This window comes from Lepidochelys kempii, chromosome 4 (genome assembly GCF_965140265.1).
Source record: "Lepidochelys kempii isolate rLepKem1 chromosome 4, rLepKem1.hap2, whole genome shotgun sequence".
Taxonomy (NCBI): domain Eukaryota; kingdom Metazoa; phylum Chordata; order Testudines; family Cheloniidae; genus Lepidochelys; species Lepidochelys kempii.
Window position 1 is genome coordinate 96,285,816 of NC_133259.1, and position 17,462 is coordinate 96,303,277.

The 17,462-nt window shown below is 42.3% G+C and overlaps 1 protein-coding gene across 7 annotated transcripts in view; it reads right to left on the reverse strand.

Moving 5' to 3' along the window:
• Positions 1 to 11,825: 11,825 nt before the first annotated feature.
• N4BP2 (NEDD4 binding protein 2) overlaps positions 11,826 to 17,462 on the reverse strand; it is a 111,764-nt gene continuing 106,127 nt past the window's right edge. For 6 of the 7 annotated variants that reach the window (XM_073342224.1, XM_073342225.1, XM_073342228.1 and 3 more), the window contains one exon: positions 11,827 to 15,496. In XM_073342224.1, the coding sequence (XP_073198325.1) occupies positions 15,451 to 15,496 (46 nt within the window). In that variant the 3' untranslated portion in view covers positions 11,827 to 15,450. Of the gene's footprint in view, positions 15,497 to 17,462 lie in introns of all 7 variants that reach the window. The other variant, XM_073342227.1, reaches the window with a different exon arrangement.

The window sequence follows — 17,462 nt, forward strand, 5'->3', positions numbered from 1 at the left end:
ACCCCCGCCCCCTGACCACCACCCCAAACTCCCCTGCCCTCTCTCCAAGCCTACCCTGCTCCCTGCCCCCTTACCGCGTTGTCTGGAGCACTGGTGGCTGGTGGTGCTGCAGCCGTGCCAACCAGAGCACCAGGCCAGGCAGCTGTGCCGCCCAGCTGGAGCCAGCCACGTCACCGCGCAGCACAGAGCCCCGGGTCAGGCTGCGGCTCTGCAGCTGTGCTGCCCAGCAAGAGCTCAAAGCCCCGTTGCCCAGAACATTGCGCTGGCGGCACAGTGAGCTGAGGCTGCGGGAGAGGGGGAACTGCGGGGAAGGGGCCGGAGGGGGGCGAGCCTCCCGGGCCAGGAGCTCAGGGGCCAGGCAGGAGGGTCCCGCAGGCCATAGTTTGCCCACATCTGCTCTATAATCTGCTTTTTAATATGAGAAGTGTTGAATTGTTTCCTTACCACTTTTAAATAGTTTCTCCTACTTATTGGTTACTAATAAATCAAATCAAATCAAATACTGAGGACTGTTTGTATGTACTCTATGTTGTGCGCCCAGTCTAATATTTACACCTTTTGCTTTTGACATTTTGGCGGGCAGAAAAAAATGTGATAACTTTCCACAGGAATTCCCATCATGATGACAATAAAGAAGTAGTGGCATGTGCAGCTTGGACGAAGCTATTTTGTACAAGCCTTCCTAAGTGGTACTGTGAAATTCTACTTCTCATTTCTTTTAAATGGTTTCAACTTGGAATTCTGTTCAGCTGTTACATTTACAGTTACTTAATTCCCCCCTTCCCAGTTTAAATATTATTTCCACTGATGTTCTACCATAAAAAAAATAAAACCTTTGAAAACAAGATCAATTCGCCTCTTCAAAGTTAAAACGGTGTGTGTAAAGATGTACTAATTCCCATATATGCATTCATGTGTTACTTTGCATGTGTGTGAGACTTGATCTCTTTGAGACTCTGTAAAACAGTGAAAACACTTAATTTCCCCCACCCTCTGTCAGTCTTGGCTATTTAGAGCTATTTACAGCCCCAAGTCACCATTTCAGCTAATTTGTTTATTTGTATACGAGATCACCAGAGCACAACAGGTGCCCATAGCCGCATCATCTGCCCTGCCCAGTTGGAAAGCAAGTGGGTGGCATAAGAGCTACAGAGTGGGGCCCTACACCGCCTGACTGTCGCCTTGCACTGGGGCCTTCCTCCTGCAGTTGGATCAGCCAGACTTAAAGCAGCACAAATCTGTCCAAATGCAGGGCAGCATCTAGCTTGACACATTATGCCGTTTATTTATTTATTTCAAAGCATATGCTGACATTTCTATTTCATAAGCGACAGGAAAGTGATATTTTTCCTCTTCAATTTAGGCAAGTCATAATGTCTCTGTAGCTCAATTCCCCATTCCTATCTCACAGGGGTGTAGTGAGAATAAATACATTAAAGACCAAAGCGCTTTCAGATCTACTGCTGAAAAGCACTATATCGGAGCTTGGTATTATTATATCACATCACATGTGTAGTGAACATGTAAACAATCCTGGGCTATGGTAGGGCGAAGGAGGAATTTCTGATTATTTTCTTTATGATAGTCCCATCTGCTGTGAAAACTATTCTATAACTTCCATGAAGGGTCAACTTTCCACATTCTTAGCACTAGAATTATTGGGCTGGCAGAGATGGTTGTGCAGCCTTTCCCTTTCTCATTGCTGCAGGTTGGGGGGTAGGGGAAGTGGAGAGGGGAAATAAGAAAAGAAAAATGCTGAAAGAGAACTGTGAAAAACTTGACCCCTACCTTTATTTTGGTGGGGAAAAGAGATGGCATAACTTTGGGGTTTGGTTCTGAGGGTTTTATTAGGGGAGAAGGGTTGTGGAGCGTGAACGTGTGACGTAATGGGGGAGTCCACCAGCTTTTTGCCCACAATTCAAGTACAGATGACTGTGAAATTTAACTCACCGTGGGACGTACTTCAGCAGCGGATTAAAATGCAGGTTGCTATTGGCTGCATTAGCAAGCGCTGTGGATATTTTGTAGCTTCAGAACAGTTTCTGATCCACCCTGCTCACAGGAGTTGGGGTAGCTGAAAGGAAATGGGACCTGCTCTTGAGCCACCATCATCCTTTCTCTAGAAAAATACTTTCTCTTTTACAGGCTCTCATGATCAGAACACACATACATACAATCCACTGACCCCAAGAGCCTCCAATACCCAACCGCCTGCCTTTCCTGTCTCCTCCAGTGACTAATACAAATACAAAAACTGCACTACCGCGCCCAAGAAAACCACAACCCTTTCATAATGGGCAGCTCAACTCCAGCCCCTCCCACGCACTCACATACACCAGGCAAGATATATAGTAAGTGGAGAATAACAGTGTAAAATCAGTAGAGAATAATTAATACGAGGATAAGGGTCAAAAGAGAGTGTGTACTGCTTGTAATCTTATTCTGGAATGCCAGTTGAGGACTTTAAAAAAAACCCTAGTAATATACTAAACTTATAGAGAGCGAGAGATTTGTGTATTAAAAAAACACTCACCACAGAGCAGGTCTTTGGCTCTGACAAAGCCCAAAGTCACAAGAGCCCCTTATTTGGGGGAACCAGATATGTAAGGAAGACACTCCGTTTTTGTTTAAACATCTTTTCTTGCCCTTTTCCTCGTAAACAAAAGCTATATCGGCACTAAAAAGCCTGTGCTGGCGTAGCCCCCTAGTGTAGACACGGCCTACACACCAACAGAAGGAGGGGTTTTTTGGTCAGTGTAGGAACACCACCTCGAATGACATTAGCTGTGCTGACAGAAGCGGTCTTCTATCAGCACAGCCGCGACTACAATGGGGATTTTGTCCCCGCACGCCTGACTGACATAGCTATGATGATATAAGTTGTAAATGCAAACAGGATTGGTCTACACTGAAAACTTACATCAGCATAACTACGTCCACACCCCGAGAGATGTAGCTATGCTGATTTCCCCCCCGGTGTAGACAGCGCTTCCATCCATCTAGCTACAGCCTCAGGAGGTGGATTAACTACAAGAAAGAACCCATCCCATCGCTGTAGTACGTGTGTACACTGAATCTCTACAGCAGCACAGTTGCACTGCTGCAGCTGTGCCCCAATAGCGTTTTAAAAGTAGCCATATCCCAAGCACAACTGATCACTAGGGATAAAAAGACCAAGCAGCTGGACTCCACTATCCTACTAGGAAGTAATGGGCTAGGGCAGGAGGAGATAAAAATTCTGCCTCTATCATACATACACACTTAATGTTATTGTTATTCAATAGTACCTACAGGCCCCAGCCAATAATGGGGCCCCATTGTTGCAAGTGCTACACAAATGCATAGAGGAAGATGATAAACACGGAGGAGCAGAGAGGATCTGAAAAGACCAGACAGACAAAGGTTAGGAGGAAGTATTATTATCCTCATTTTACAGATGGGGAATTAAGGCACAGAGTGTGTCTTGCCCCAGGGCCTACACACATTTTGTGGCAGAGCGAGCATTAGAATCTGGATCACCCAGCTGCCGACATTAGACCATTAGACTTAAGTTTGGGGTGTATCCAAAAGATTCATTTTACTCATACTCCCAAATTCTGTAGGCCAATGCTGTGCGTAGAAGTGCATCAGTGGTGGAATTGTTTCTTGGGCCTGTGCAAAAATGCTAAGGCTGACTCCATTTGCTTTCAACATTGTAGAAATCAAAAAAGAAAAAAGAAACCTCACATCCAAAAGCTTACCACAAAGCCAAAAGGCTACATCAATCTGCTGATTTTAATGTGACGGGTGATATTGTAAATCTGTTTAATATTTTATATACTTTTTCTAGTATTTTCCTGTGCCCAAAAGTGTGCCAGGCAGCTTGGAGTATAAATAAGCAAACAGTCCCTGCCCCAAAGGAACTTGCAATCTAATTTTAGACCTAACACAATGAAAAAGGTAACAAAACAACCTGGGAGGGTAGGGAGGCGGGACGGGGTACGGAGCAATATGGTGGATCTTTTCTCTGTCTTTTAACGGTATAAATAACAACAACTTAAAAAAAAAAATCCTAAGGGCCAGACCTTGTGTTATATCAACTGTGACCTCTAGTGGTGGTAAAGACACACTGCTGTTTTGCCAAATTCTTTGTTATAAGCAATGTTCTGCATTTTTTGTGATTTCAAAGCCACTGAATGTGCCTGCTACATAACTTGGTACCAAAGCTCCCATTTTTCCTGAACAAGCTGCCAAGACTTCCAATCCCCCTTTCAACTTCTACAGTTAAAATAATGTTGTCAAGACAAACATCTATATCATAGAAAAAATATGGGAGCTACATTATCTGAAGTTAACATAAAAATAAGTAACAAAAAATGCTGACCCATTTGTATTATTCATGTTTAATTCAATAAATCCTCAGTTCTCAAAGTTGCTCATCTAGGTGGGGGAGTCTGGTTTGAGGGCACAGTCTATGTCCTAGGAAAGCTAGATTTGGTAGAGACAACTGAGATAGTATCCCATTTCCAATTTAGGCAGAGATGAGCAGAGTTTCTTACCTCCTCCCCTATTTATACATGGCAGGATCAGATTAACCAGATCTATGGTAGGGTAGAAAAGTCAAGGTGTCTCGGAGACCAGCTTTCTTAGTTTATAGAATCCTGAGAGCAGTAGCTCTCTACTGACCAACATTCCTTGTCCATTTTTCTCTGTTCATCTGCCTTCTGAGCCAGGATTCTGGTTCTGCCAAAGACTTTCTTTTGGTATGACAGGCTTTTGGCAGTGCAGTGATTACTGATGGCAATAGAAAGGTCCAGAGGAGAAAGATGGTCAAGACTGTAAAAGAGTTGCTGCATTAAATTATTTCAATTAAAGAAGCAGTTTTAAATTAATTTATAAAGCGTCCAACATGGAATACAAGACTCTCCTCTTCATATAAAGTAGCATGTATAGAACTTCAAGTGCCGACACCCTTTTAAAAGGGGTGGACTGAGAGGTGTGTGTGTGTGGTACACGCAGCCATCACAATAAAATGACAATTGAAAATAAATGAACCTTTTAAAATATTTTCCTATGAATACAAATTTCAATAATTTAACTGCAAATTGAGTATTTTAATAATAATGCCTATTTCTACTTTTCATCAGTAGATCTCATGACATTCCTGTGTATTATCCCCATTTTACAGATTGGGAACTGAAGCACAGAGAGGCTTGGTGACTTGCCCGTTGTGGTGCAGTGAACTGAACCAGGACTCCCATGTCCTAAGCCAGTGCCCTAACCGCTGACCCACCCTTCCCCGCCATTCCAACAATGTACTGTGGCGATGTACTCTGGCCCTATTATTATTATTTGTAATATCATAGCCCCTAGGAGCCTCAGCCATGGACAAGGACTTCATTTTGCTAAGGGCTGCGCATACACAGAAGAAAAAGACAGTCAATATGTACATGTACTGCTATCCTTCATTGCAGGTTAATCAACTGTGCAGGTCCAAGACAGTGGAACAAACTCACTCAAGAGCTAAGGACATCACAATCTTCCTTTCCAAGCGCAAGGAGCACTTCTTTGATGTGCCATCTCCAACATAATCACGAAACAGCATGTACATATTAATAACAACCTCCCTCCTGAAAAACCCTATCCTATCAAAACAAATCACTACGCTGCACACAACATTCTCCCCCCAGAGAGAGGACGAGAGATAATGAACCACATGCGATACATGAGTAACACTGCTTCGTGCACCACTGGAAGGCACTGAGAAACCAGCGGTGAGGGTAGTGCAAGAACTTGTATTATAGGCAAGGCCTAACCATTGTCATGTTTTTGTAGGCATCGTGGCAAAGGGGAGTTTTAAAGAGGGATTTGAAGGAGGTAGCTTTGTAGATGTTCACAGGGAGTTCCTCCCAAACATGAAGGGCAGCATGGGAGAAAGTATGAATGTGCTTGTTAGAAAATTTAACATGTGGGCAATGGAGGCTGGCATCATGGGCTGATTGGAGGCAGGAATTGACATTATGATAGTGAATTATAGGTAGGATGGGGATAGGCCATGAAGGACCTTGAAAGGGAAACAACTAACATGTGATGTGACAGAGAAGGGGGCACCAGCAAAGGGATTCAGAGGGGGGTGACATGGTCAAAGCGACAGGCTAGAAAAAATATCTTTGCAGCAGCATTCTGAATGGCTATGACTGGCGCAAGACTTAATTTGTCAGGGCCAGAGAGAAGGATGTTGCAGTAACTGAGATGCGAGATGAGAGCCTGGACACAAGTTTTAGCTGTGTGAATGGATAGGAGAAGCCATATCTTAAGAGATGTTATGTAGAAGAAAAATCTGCATGAAATTTTAAATATAGCCTGGATATGAGGACCTAGACAGAGGTCTCTGATCAAATGATGCCCAGATTATGGGACTGTCAGGCAGGATGGCCGTGTTTTACATAGTAATTGAGAAAGGAGGTAGGAGGACTTGTGGGGGAAAGATTAGGAGTTCTAGTTCAGACAAGTTGCGTGTGAGCTGATGGCTAGATAGCCATGAGGAGACAGGCATGGTTAAGCTAAGTGAATGCTTCCCTGGAGAACTGGATTCTATCCTGCTGCCGCCACAGAGTTCTACTATATGATGCTAGACAAGTCACTTAAAACAAACTTTTTACAGGTAGCGACTACTTCTGCGTTCATTTTCTGGGTGCCTGACATGGAGACTGTTGGGTCTGATTTGCAGAAGTGCTAAGTGCTCACATTTAGATCTGAAGTGCCTGGGAGCTGTGCTTCAAACACATTTAATACTGTATAATGCTAAGGACTCTGAAAAATCATGTCAGGCATCTCAAACTGGGCATCCAAAATTAGTGAATACTTTTGACCTTCATCTCTTTGTGCCTCAGTTCCCCATCTGTAAAATGGGAATTACCACTCCATCTCACAGCAGTGGTGCAAAAATACCTTCATTAACACTTGCGAAGCACTCATACTATAGTGACAAGGGACAGAGAAAAGCCCATGAGGAAATTAATAATTCTGTATTCAGATCAGGGTTTGACTCATGTGCTCTAAATAAGAGCTGGGGCACCACATTGAACAATGAGAAAACTAAATATTGAATAGCTGCTCATTCAGTGAGCACCATCCGTCTTGTGCACTGAATGAGGCAGGGGTCCTGTGGAAAAAACAGTATGTGACCATGTAATTAAAGACTATCAGAATGCACAGAAGGAAGATGAATTAAGGTTACACTGGCAACCTTAATTCTGGCATTTCCTAACATCTGAGTGCTTGACTTTGCAACCTTAATAATGTTCTCTTAGTGTTGGGGATGGGTTGTGTGTGTGTGTATGCACATATAGGTGCACTAGAAGTAAGAAACTCCATGCACAGCAATGAAAATAAAAATTTCATTAGCTTTGCTATCACCTTTTCAGCCACAGGAAGAGAGTGGCCCTGTGCTTTAATTTAGGATTCCAAACTTGATAGGCTGCCTCCTTACCTATTGAAGTCTCCTGATCAATGTAGACTTAGGGTCAAGTCTTGTAAGGTACTGAGTGACCTTCTGCTGACTACAGGTGAAGATGAATAAATAAAACCCCTCAGGGATTACTCAGGCTCTTGATACTCTTCTTTCTCCTCTGGGTGATAAGGACTAATTCTTGTCCTCAACTGCTGGAGCTAAATATTTATAAGGATGAAGCATAGCATGTCACCCATTAGTTACCAGAGCCAACTTGCCTGTACAGAACAGGATGGCTCAGGCCAGGCCAAGGGAACAGTGCCAACCTCAGCATGTACTTCACCCTAGCATTAGCATACACACATGCCACCAGCTGCATCTCTTTGCCCCCTGGAGTTTGTAAAGTGGCTGTAAGTATGGCAGCTGGACTCTCAGTTCCTAGCGCTCTCTTGACACAAGGTTGGAATCTATCTTACCCTGTGGCTGCAGAGGTGCACTGGGGGTGGGTGAGAAATGGCTCCCTTCTACCTTTCTCTTGTGACAGATTTATGTTATCAGTATGCCTGGGGCTTCAGGTAATCAGGCTGAGGCTGCAGGATCTTTAGGGGAGAAGATGAAGGAGCACACCAAGTGACTAAGTTTAAACCTTTATTAACCAAATAACGATGAGTGCTGGGCACACCCCACGTCACTCGGAGGGAGGAAGAAAGCGTTAGTGCCTGAGCCCTAACCCACTTTCATAGAATCATAGAATCATAGAATATCAGGGTTGGAAGGGACCCCAGAAGGTCATCTAGTCCAACCCCCTGCTCAAAGCAGGACCAATTCCCAGTTAAATCATCCCAGCCAGGGCTTTGTCAAGCCTGACCTTAAAAACCTCTAAGGAAGGAGATTCTACCACCTCCCTAGGTAACGCATTCCAGTGTTTCACCACCCTCTTAGTGAAAAAGATTTTCCTAATATCCAATCTAAACCTCCCCCACTGCAACTTGAGACCATTACTCCTCGTTCTGTCATCTGCTACCCTTGAGAACAGTCTAGAGCCATCCTCTTTGGAACCCCCTTTCAGGTATTGAAAGCAGCTATCAAATCCCCCCTCATTCTTCTCTTCTGCAGGCTAAACAATCCCAGCTCCCTCAGCCTCTCCTCATAACTCATGTGTTCCAGTCCCCTAATCATTTTTGTTGCCCTTCGCTGGACTCTCTCCAATTTATCCACATCCTTCTTGAAGTGTGGGGTCCAAAACTGGACACAGTACTCCAGATGAGGCCTCACCAATGTCGAATAGAGGGGAACGATCACGTCCCTCGATCTGCTCGCTATGCCCCTACTTATACATCCCAAAATGCCATTGGCCTTCTTAGCAACAAGGGCACACTGCTGACTCATATCCAGCTTCTCGTCCACTGTCACCCCTAGGTCCTTTTCTGCAGAACTGCTGCCTAGCCATTCGGTCCCTAGTCTGTAGCTGTGCATTGGGTTCTTCCGTCCTAAGTGCAGGACCCTGCACTTATCCTTATTGAACCTCATCAGATTCCTTTTGGCCCAATCTTCCAATTGGTCTAGGTCCTTCTGTATCCTATCCCTCCCCTCCAGCGTATCTACCACTCCTCCCAGTTTAGTATCATCCGCAAATTTGCTGAGAGTGCAATCCACACCATCCTCCAGATCATTTATGAAGATATTGAATAAAACCGGCCCCAGGACCGACCCTTGGGGCACTCCACTTGATACCGGCTGCCAACTAGACATGGAGCCATTGATCACTACCCGTTGAGCCCGACAATTTAGCCAGCTTTCTACCCACCTTATAGTGCATTCATCCAGCCCATACTTCCTTAACTTGCTGACAAGAATACTATGGGAGACCGTGTCAAAAGCTTTGCTAAAGTCAAGAAACAATACATCCACTGCTTTCCCTTCATCCACAGAACCAGTAATCTCATCATAAAAGGCGATTAGATTAGTCAGGCATGACCTTCCCTTGGTGAATCCATGCTGGCTGTTCCTGATCACTTTCCTCTCATGCAACTGCTTCAGGATTGATTCTTTGAGGACCTGCTCCATGATTTTTCCAGGGACTGAGGTGAGGCTGACTGGCCTGTAGTTCCCAGGATCTTCCTTCTTCCCTTTTTTAAAGATTGGCACTACATTAGCCTTTTTCCAGTCATCCGGGACTTCCCCGGTTCGCCACGAGTTTTCAAAGATAATGGCCAGTGGCTCTGCAATCACAGCCGCCAATTCCTTCAGCACTCTCGGATGCAACTCGTCCGGCCCCATGGACTTGTGCACGTCCAGCTTTTCTAAATAGTCCCTAACCGCCTCTATCTCCACAGAGGGCTGGCCATCTCTTCCGCATTTTGTGATGCCCAGCGCAGCAGTCTGGGAGCTGACCTCGTTAGTGAAAACAGAGGCAAAAAAAGCATTGAGTACATTAGCTTTTTCCACATCCTCTGTCACTAGGTTGCCTCCCTCATTCAGTAAGGGGCCCACACATTCCTTGGCTTTCTTCTTGTTGCCAACATACCTGAAGAAACCCTTCTTGTTACTCTTGACATCTCTGGCTAGCTGCAGCTCCAGGTGCGATTTGGCCCTCCTGATAACATTCCTACATGCCCGAGCAATATTTTTATACTCTTCCCTGGTCATATGTCCAACCTTCCACTTCTTGTAAGCTTCTTTTTTATGTTTAAGATCCGCTAGGATTTCACCATTAAGCCAAGCTGGTCGCCTGCCATATTTACTATTCTTTCGACTCATCGGGATGGTTTGTCCCTGTAACCTCAACAGGGATTCCTTGAAATACAGCCAGCTCTCCTGGACTCCTTTCCCCTTCAAGTTAGTCCCCCAGGGGATCCTGGCCATCCGTTCCCTGAGGGAGTCGAAGTCTGCTTTCCTGAAGTCCAGGGTCCGTATCCTGCTGCTTACCTTTGTTCCTTGCGTCAGGATCCTGAACTCAACCAACTCATGGTCACTGCCTCCCAGATTCCCATCCACTTTTGCTTCCCCCACTAATTCTACCCGGTTTGTGAGCAGCAGGTCAAGAAAAGCACCCCCCCTAGTTGGCTCCTCTAGCACTTGCGCCAGGAAATTGTCCCCTACGCTTTCCAAAAACTTCCTGGATTGTCTATGCACCGCTGTATTGCTCTCCCAGCAGATATCAGGAAAATTAAAGTCACCCATGAGAATCAGGGCATGCGATCTAGTAGCTTCCGTGAGCTGCCGGAAGAAAGGCTCATCCACCTCATCCCCCTGGTCCGGTGGTCTATAGCAGACTCCCACCACTACATCACTCTTGTTGCTCTCACTTCTAAACTTAATCCAGAGACACTCAGGTTTTTCTGCAGTTTCGTACCGGAGCTCTGAGCAGTCATACTGCTCCCTTACATACAGTGCTACTCCCCCACCTTTTCTGCCCTGCCTGTCCTTCCTGAACAGTTTATAACCATCCATGACAGTACTCCAGTCATATGAGTTATCCCACCAAGTCTCTGTTATTCCGATCACGTCATAGTTCCTTGACATCACCAGGACCTCCAGTTCTCCCTGCTTGTTTCCAAGGCTTTCATACTTACACATGCACAACCCAAGGCTGGCCAAGCCTGGGTGTAACATAAGAAGAAGAGCGGGGGAAGGGTAGACGAGAGTTCTGCCCTGTGCACAGATCATCTAGGGCCCGCTGTAAATCTCTGACTTGCTTCAGCTCTCGGGAGGGTTTTAAGCCCTGGGTTCTTCCGGGGGCATTTTTGTCCAAGGACCTTCGCCCCCTGTGCTCTTGGTACCAGTCCGAGCCGGTCTTCCGCGGCTTTCTTAGTTTCCCCAAAACACACCGGTTTCAGGTTTGCGAGACTGTTGTTTTTCAACTCACTGGCCTTCGCAATCTTACTGGTTTTGCAACCCCTTCAGTTCTGTCTGGCTCAGTTCTCCCTTTCTCACAGCTGGCTGGGGTTTGAGATACAGGCTTCTGGCTGTTTGGCAGCAGAGAGCTTGTTTGTGAACGCTGGCCTTGAGCTACAGTTCCATTCCTTATCTTTGGGCCTTGCTGGATCGCTGAGTTAACCCATTCCTTTCTCCCTTCGGCCTCTTGTAACCTGCAAAGGAATCTTCCATTCCACACTCACACCTTCAACCCTTCCCAAGATACTTCCCAATGCATATAAAGGCGTTAGCAATATACAACGCTGGTGCTTACCCAGGGGACCCCATGCGGGAGGGGGCATTTTATTGTGACACTCTCTCTAGTTCACCTGTGCAGAACACAGAAGGATCTAGTATTATTTGGCTTCCTTTCAGCTACTGAAAAAAACAAAGGAATACTGAACCACTTACCTGATTTTCAGAGATGCTGAGCACTCACTTTCCATTCACATCACTGAAAATTAGACCACGAATCTGTTACTTTGTATCCCAGAAGATTGTTTCTTTCCTGAAGTCAAGACAAGCTTTCTTACAAAACTCCACAACTACATTTTATTTTATTTCAAACCTTGACAATGTTAGTCTTTGAAGGAAAGACTAAAGATCATGTTTGTGGTAAAATTCCTTTATTAATCTAGATTTCATTTGCAAATTCATTTTGACATAAGAAACCCTAAATGCAAATTACAAAACTGTATTCCAGTAAAAATGAGCATGATAGTTAACAGTAAATGTACAACTTTATACAAATAAAATTCTTTTTTCATATTCTAATTTAAAAAATAGAAGTGTATATCCTCTATTATACATGTCCTAATAACTTTTACAACTGATAGCTGCAACCCTGTACTTTTATTACGTGCACTTTCATGGGTATCAGTCATTTAATTCTCATCAGAGCTTGCTCATTAGTTGAGATAGCAAGATCTTTTTCTTTTTAAAGAAAAATAACCTTGCTGCCACAGAACTGTGAAAAGTCAAAGTACTCTTCTTTTTCAGTGTGTTCTACTTCATCCTCTCTTCAAATTCTGTGAAGAGGGCTAATTACCATTCTTGAAATGTGAATTACGTTTAAAGATAGAAGCACTGGTCATGTAAATTCTTTGTCTAATGCACCTCAGCACATTTACAACAACATTGGTTTAATAATACCAACACTGGGATTATTCTCTTATCCATACATGTTCTGCACATGTTTGATGAACACGTTGGATGTCAAGGTGGTTAAATTCCATCTCTTCACAGTAAAACTGAATTAGAATACACGTTTTGTAGGGCATGCAATGAATATCACTTATATACAATGTATGGATTATTAAAATGGTCTCCTTACTAGCTAGTATGGGGCATCTATAAAACTGTAAGAATGAGGACTCCTGAATGACAAAGGTTTCCAACTTCTTAACCTCAAAAATGTACCACTATGACTGTGTTTAAGATGCCCTAACTAAGTCTAGAAAAATATTTAAAGTTTAAAAGAAATTGAACCACAAACTATAAAAGAAAAACAAAAGCATTTGTAAAAAGGACCATCAAAGTATTTTTATAAGTATTTTAAAAATCAGTTTTGCCTTACTATTTATATAATCCCTGGAAATCTGAAAGATGATCTTTAATTTTTTTTAAACAAATCTGTTCCTTTACAGAATCATGTTTCTTTCATTGCATGTGCATATACTGGTCTGTTATTGAGGTTTGCTCATGAATACTAAGCTGCTGACATTAACTTTTCTTTAGGAAAAAGTTTGGAAGCATTTTTTTAATTTAACAAATTGAGTGAACTTTATGAACAAGTACTTTTAAAAGAAAGGAGTCATGGCCTACTAACCTCTACAGTGTCCTGTTAAATAAAAGGAAAAGAAGAAACTGGTGCACATTTATTTTAACAGTCTATGTTCTTTCAGAGTGCTGATGGTAATACTTTAAGGTTTGAAATTTTCACAGTAAAAATTATGTCACTGGTTTCTTCTTAAAAGGACACCGTAAAGGCTGGAAGTCCCAAAAATTTTACCTACTTCAAAATATTGTAAAATACAGTTATTTAAAACAGTTCTTCCCATTATAAAATAAATTATTGGGCTCCTAAAACAAAGGCTATAAAATGAAAAAAAGTTTCAATGTTTCTTCTGGACAACTAGGCAAATAATCCAAGATAGAGATGAGGTTTTTTGTATATCCACCACTCCTCTTCCACTCTGTTTTTCTCCTCCTTTTTAGGTCACTATTCAGCAAAGCAGAATACTTAAGTCCCATTGCTTTAATGAGACTTAAGCACATGTTTAAAATGCATTGCTTAATTGGTACCTTAGGGTTTGATCATACACCACTGAAATCAATGGAAGTTTGGCCATTGATTTCCATGGAGAAGGATCTATTTATCTTATGGTATGACACTACTGCCTATTATCACATTCAGGCCACTAGTGCACAGTCCAGAAGCATAAAAAGAACTCTGCTCTTAAGGACTTGAAGAGCAGGGTTCCTTTATATTTGAACACTTTGCCTACAGGAACAGGACAGAGAGCTAAAGTGGAGAGACAAACAGTGTAATAAGTACCCACAAACCAAAAGACAGTTATTGCAGACTATGTCTACACTGCAGCTGGGAGGCATGATTCCTAGCATGGGTAGACAGACTCATGCTAGCTCAGCTCAAGCTAGCATGCTAAACATAACAGCCTGGACACTGCGGCACTGGAGGCATCCCAGGCTAGGAATACAAGCCTGCCTGACCCCCAAGGCCTCAATGGCACATATAAATGGGGTGGTGCGTGTAAATCCTAATATTTGTGTGCGTACAACTGTGTGTGAGCACAAAGGGTACTGTTTTGAAATTCCCCCCTCCCAAATTTACTGACATAATAACTTAAGAATATGAAAAATACCTCACACTCACCTAACAACATTATTTCCAGTACATAACTCAATTGTTATGAAAATGTTTCATAGCAAAGCTTTAAAAACTATTATATTAAAGGAAATTTATGCCTCTCAATTTTCAAGGCTGTTACATACTATAATAAAAGCATATTTTAAGATGTTCCATTTTGTTCTTAAAATACACACTCAGTTTACTGAAAAATATCTTCTAAGTATGGGGGGGACAGGGGCAAAAGCATTATAAGCACATTTTCTGGATCCTGAAGAACCGCTAATGTCAAAGGAATTCTTCCTCTAATCTGATCTTTCCAGTTGAGCAATTACCACTATACTACTATAATCTGTTTTCCTACTAGAAAATGTGCTTGAAATGCCATGCAGTTAAAACATAATATTTACTACTGGAGAAGTACCAATTTTTCTCCCTTATTTATTTATTTTATTATACACAGATAAAATGTAGGCAGAGATGAGACTATGGGGTTATGTTTTTCTCCTTAAAGAATTAAGGTGCATTAATAAAATTTCCTAACAGACTTTAGGTCCCAATCTAGACTCCTTATAACACACAACTCCTATTGACTTCAAGAAGAGTTGTGTATGAATAAGGACAGCAGAACTGGCCCATATTTTCAAGAAACCACCATTTAAAGATCATGGCTCAGATTTTCAAAAAGAGCCTTTGAGTGTTAGGCACCCACCTGCCTTGGGTTTAAAATTTCCATGAGGGTTGGATACCTCGCTCCTTTGAAAATCTCAACTCAAAATTCTAAAATACACAATAATTATCTTTAAACTTTTACTGTGTATATTTTAAAGTTACCAAATCCACAACTATTAAAATGTATTGGGCCAGAGATAACCTTAGGCTCTGTCTGCACTGAGAAGGAAGCAGTGTTTGAAAATGGGACCCTAATTTCTCTTTAAATCCTCATCTATTGCTCAGCAGTATTGTAGGTCTATACTTCTCACATTGTTTAGCAGTACTGTAGGTCTGTACTTCTCATATTGTAATCTCTGTAAAAGGGTCTTCCCTTTGGAGTTACGAAAAAATACACTTCACTCTTACCATTTTGTTGGAAACACATGCTGACAAAACTAACTGCTATAAAATAAGTTGAAGACATTTCTAATAAAATACTGTTTTTGAAGTACATTAAGTTATAATTACTGACAGTGTTTAAAATTTCTAGTTTCACACCCCCCTTCTTCACATCCTTTTACTTCAGCATGACTTTCAGACAGCCTGGTTTTATTTCTGTGAACCTGTTAAACGAGAAGAAATTAAGATTCAAAATTTATATTATGCCAGCACCATATTTCCTAGTCCTAGAAAGTGAATAAGGTTGTCATCCAGGAGTAGGGTGACAAGATTTCCAAAGTGAAGAAATCAGGACATCCTCTATATAGAGAGTGGAAGGTTTTACATGGGGTGGTTTTGGTATGGTAAGAGAGCTGTGAACAGGAGGGTTTTGGCAACTGGAACGGGAGAGAGAAAAAAGATTGTCCAATCCTCCTCCTTATATCTACTATGCTTTTATCTTTCCCACTCTCCCCTAGTCTTCTGAAGAAAAGCAAGTGTGGTACTCATCTTCAGAAAGTGAAAGAAGAGGATTCCAGTAACTGCCATCCTGTAAATCTAACTTCAACTCCTAATAGGATAATGAAACCAACATTAAGGGTGGGAAAAAGAAAGATCACACAATATTGATGGTAGGATTTTTCAGAAGTGTGTAGTGTTGACCAAACTCCGCGTCATGAATTTATAAAGTACAAATTTTGGTAGACAAACTTGGATTGATTTTAGACATTGTCATTTATCAGAGAGAGGTGTCTAGGGTGGCACTGCCGTGTTGATGTTAAACTGATTGTACTTCATCCTTTTTAGAGATCATCATAATGAAGATGTTTAACAAACTTTACAGATTATTCAGAATTGGAGGATTGTTAGGACAAAGAAATAAAAAGGGACCTAAAGAGATCAGAAACACGGTCATAAAATAAAAAATTAGATTCATTTTAGTAAAAAGCAAGGTAGTACACCTAAGGAAAAATAAGACAAACAGATTTTCAATGAGCTTTTTAACCACCTGGCAAACAGATCACAAAGTTAAAGACAAGGTGGTAAAAATCCTGCACCCTCTCAATGTGAGTGCTCCTCTATCACCTCGGTGCAGACATCTCTAATGACTGGTCAAAGAACTAAACAAAGCACAACAGGGAATAATACTGCCCTGTCAATTTGCTGGATGAACTAATAGGTATGTTCTCTATCTTATTTCTCGGATTCAATGATAGTTTAAGAGTATTCTGGAAAAAAAAAGCTTATAGATTTTAAAAGTATGGGTAAGCATATGAAATGTTTGGCATGCGTGTATACATTCTTAATACAAATCTTAATTTTAATATGTTTCTAAGTATTTGCTTCCCTTCACGGACTGGTAATACTGATTGGAAATGGGTAATAGTGACCAACTGGGAAATATCTGTATTTTTTACGAATACGTGCAGGCTTCTGTGTGGTTGATTATGATGGGTTACTTGCTATGAGTTAACAATAGCAAAGATAATGATATCAAAGATAAAACCGCCTCAGGAACACACCTTCAAAGCAGCCAAGATAACAATGGCTGAGCCATTAATAGAGAAGAAACTACCAGTCTGGCTCCATCCAGGTTAGAATGGTTTACTCTTCAGAAGCCTAAACCTTGGATCAAAGGAGATCTAAAACCTCAAGATCCTAGAAAAAAGGAGGAAGGGTTGGGTGATCTGAGAAAGGCTCCCGGTGTGTGTCAGTGAAAAGCTCACAGGCAAGCAAACTCACATAGAAGGAGGGAGATAAAAACTCCGGAAGTGCAGTCTGCTTCTCCCAACTCAAAAGACAGAATCAGCTGGGCTGAGGGGAAAACTTTAAAAGGTCTAAGTAATATCCACATGTATAGGCCTCATTATTTTTACTCTTTGCACCATATGCTTTGTATTGTTTGGAAATGAATGCATTGTTTCGAAGATGCTGGTTCTGTGCCACTGCAAATGCAAATGTGAGCTGTCACAGACTCCAAAAGGGAAACTCTTACAGATGCCAGTTGAACTTGCGTTGTTAACTTGGCTGGGGACTGGGGCTGCAGCCCAGACATCCAGCCTAAGAGTGGATGGACTAGGGGGTTCCTCCCAGGGTAAGATGCAGGAAGCCAGGCTTGTCACCTGAGGGATGTACTTGTGAGGGACTAAA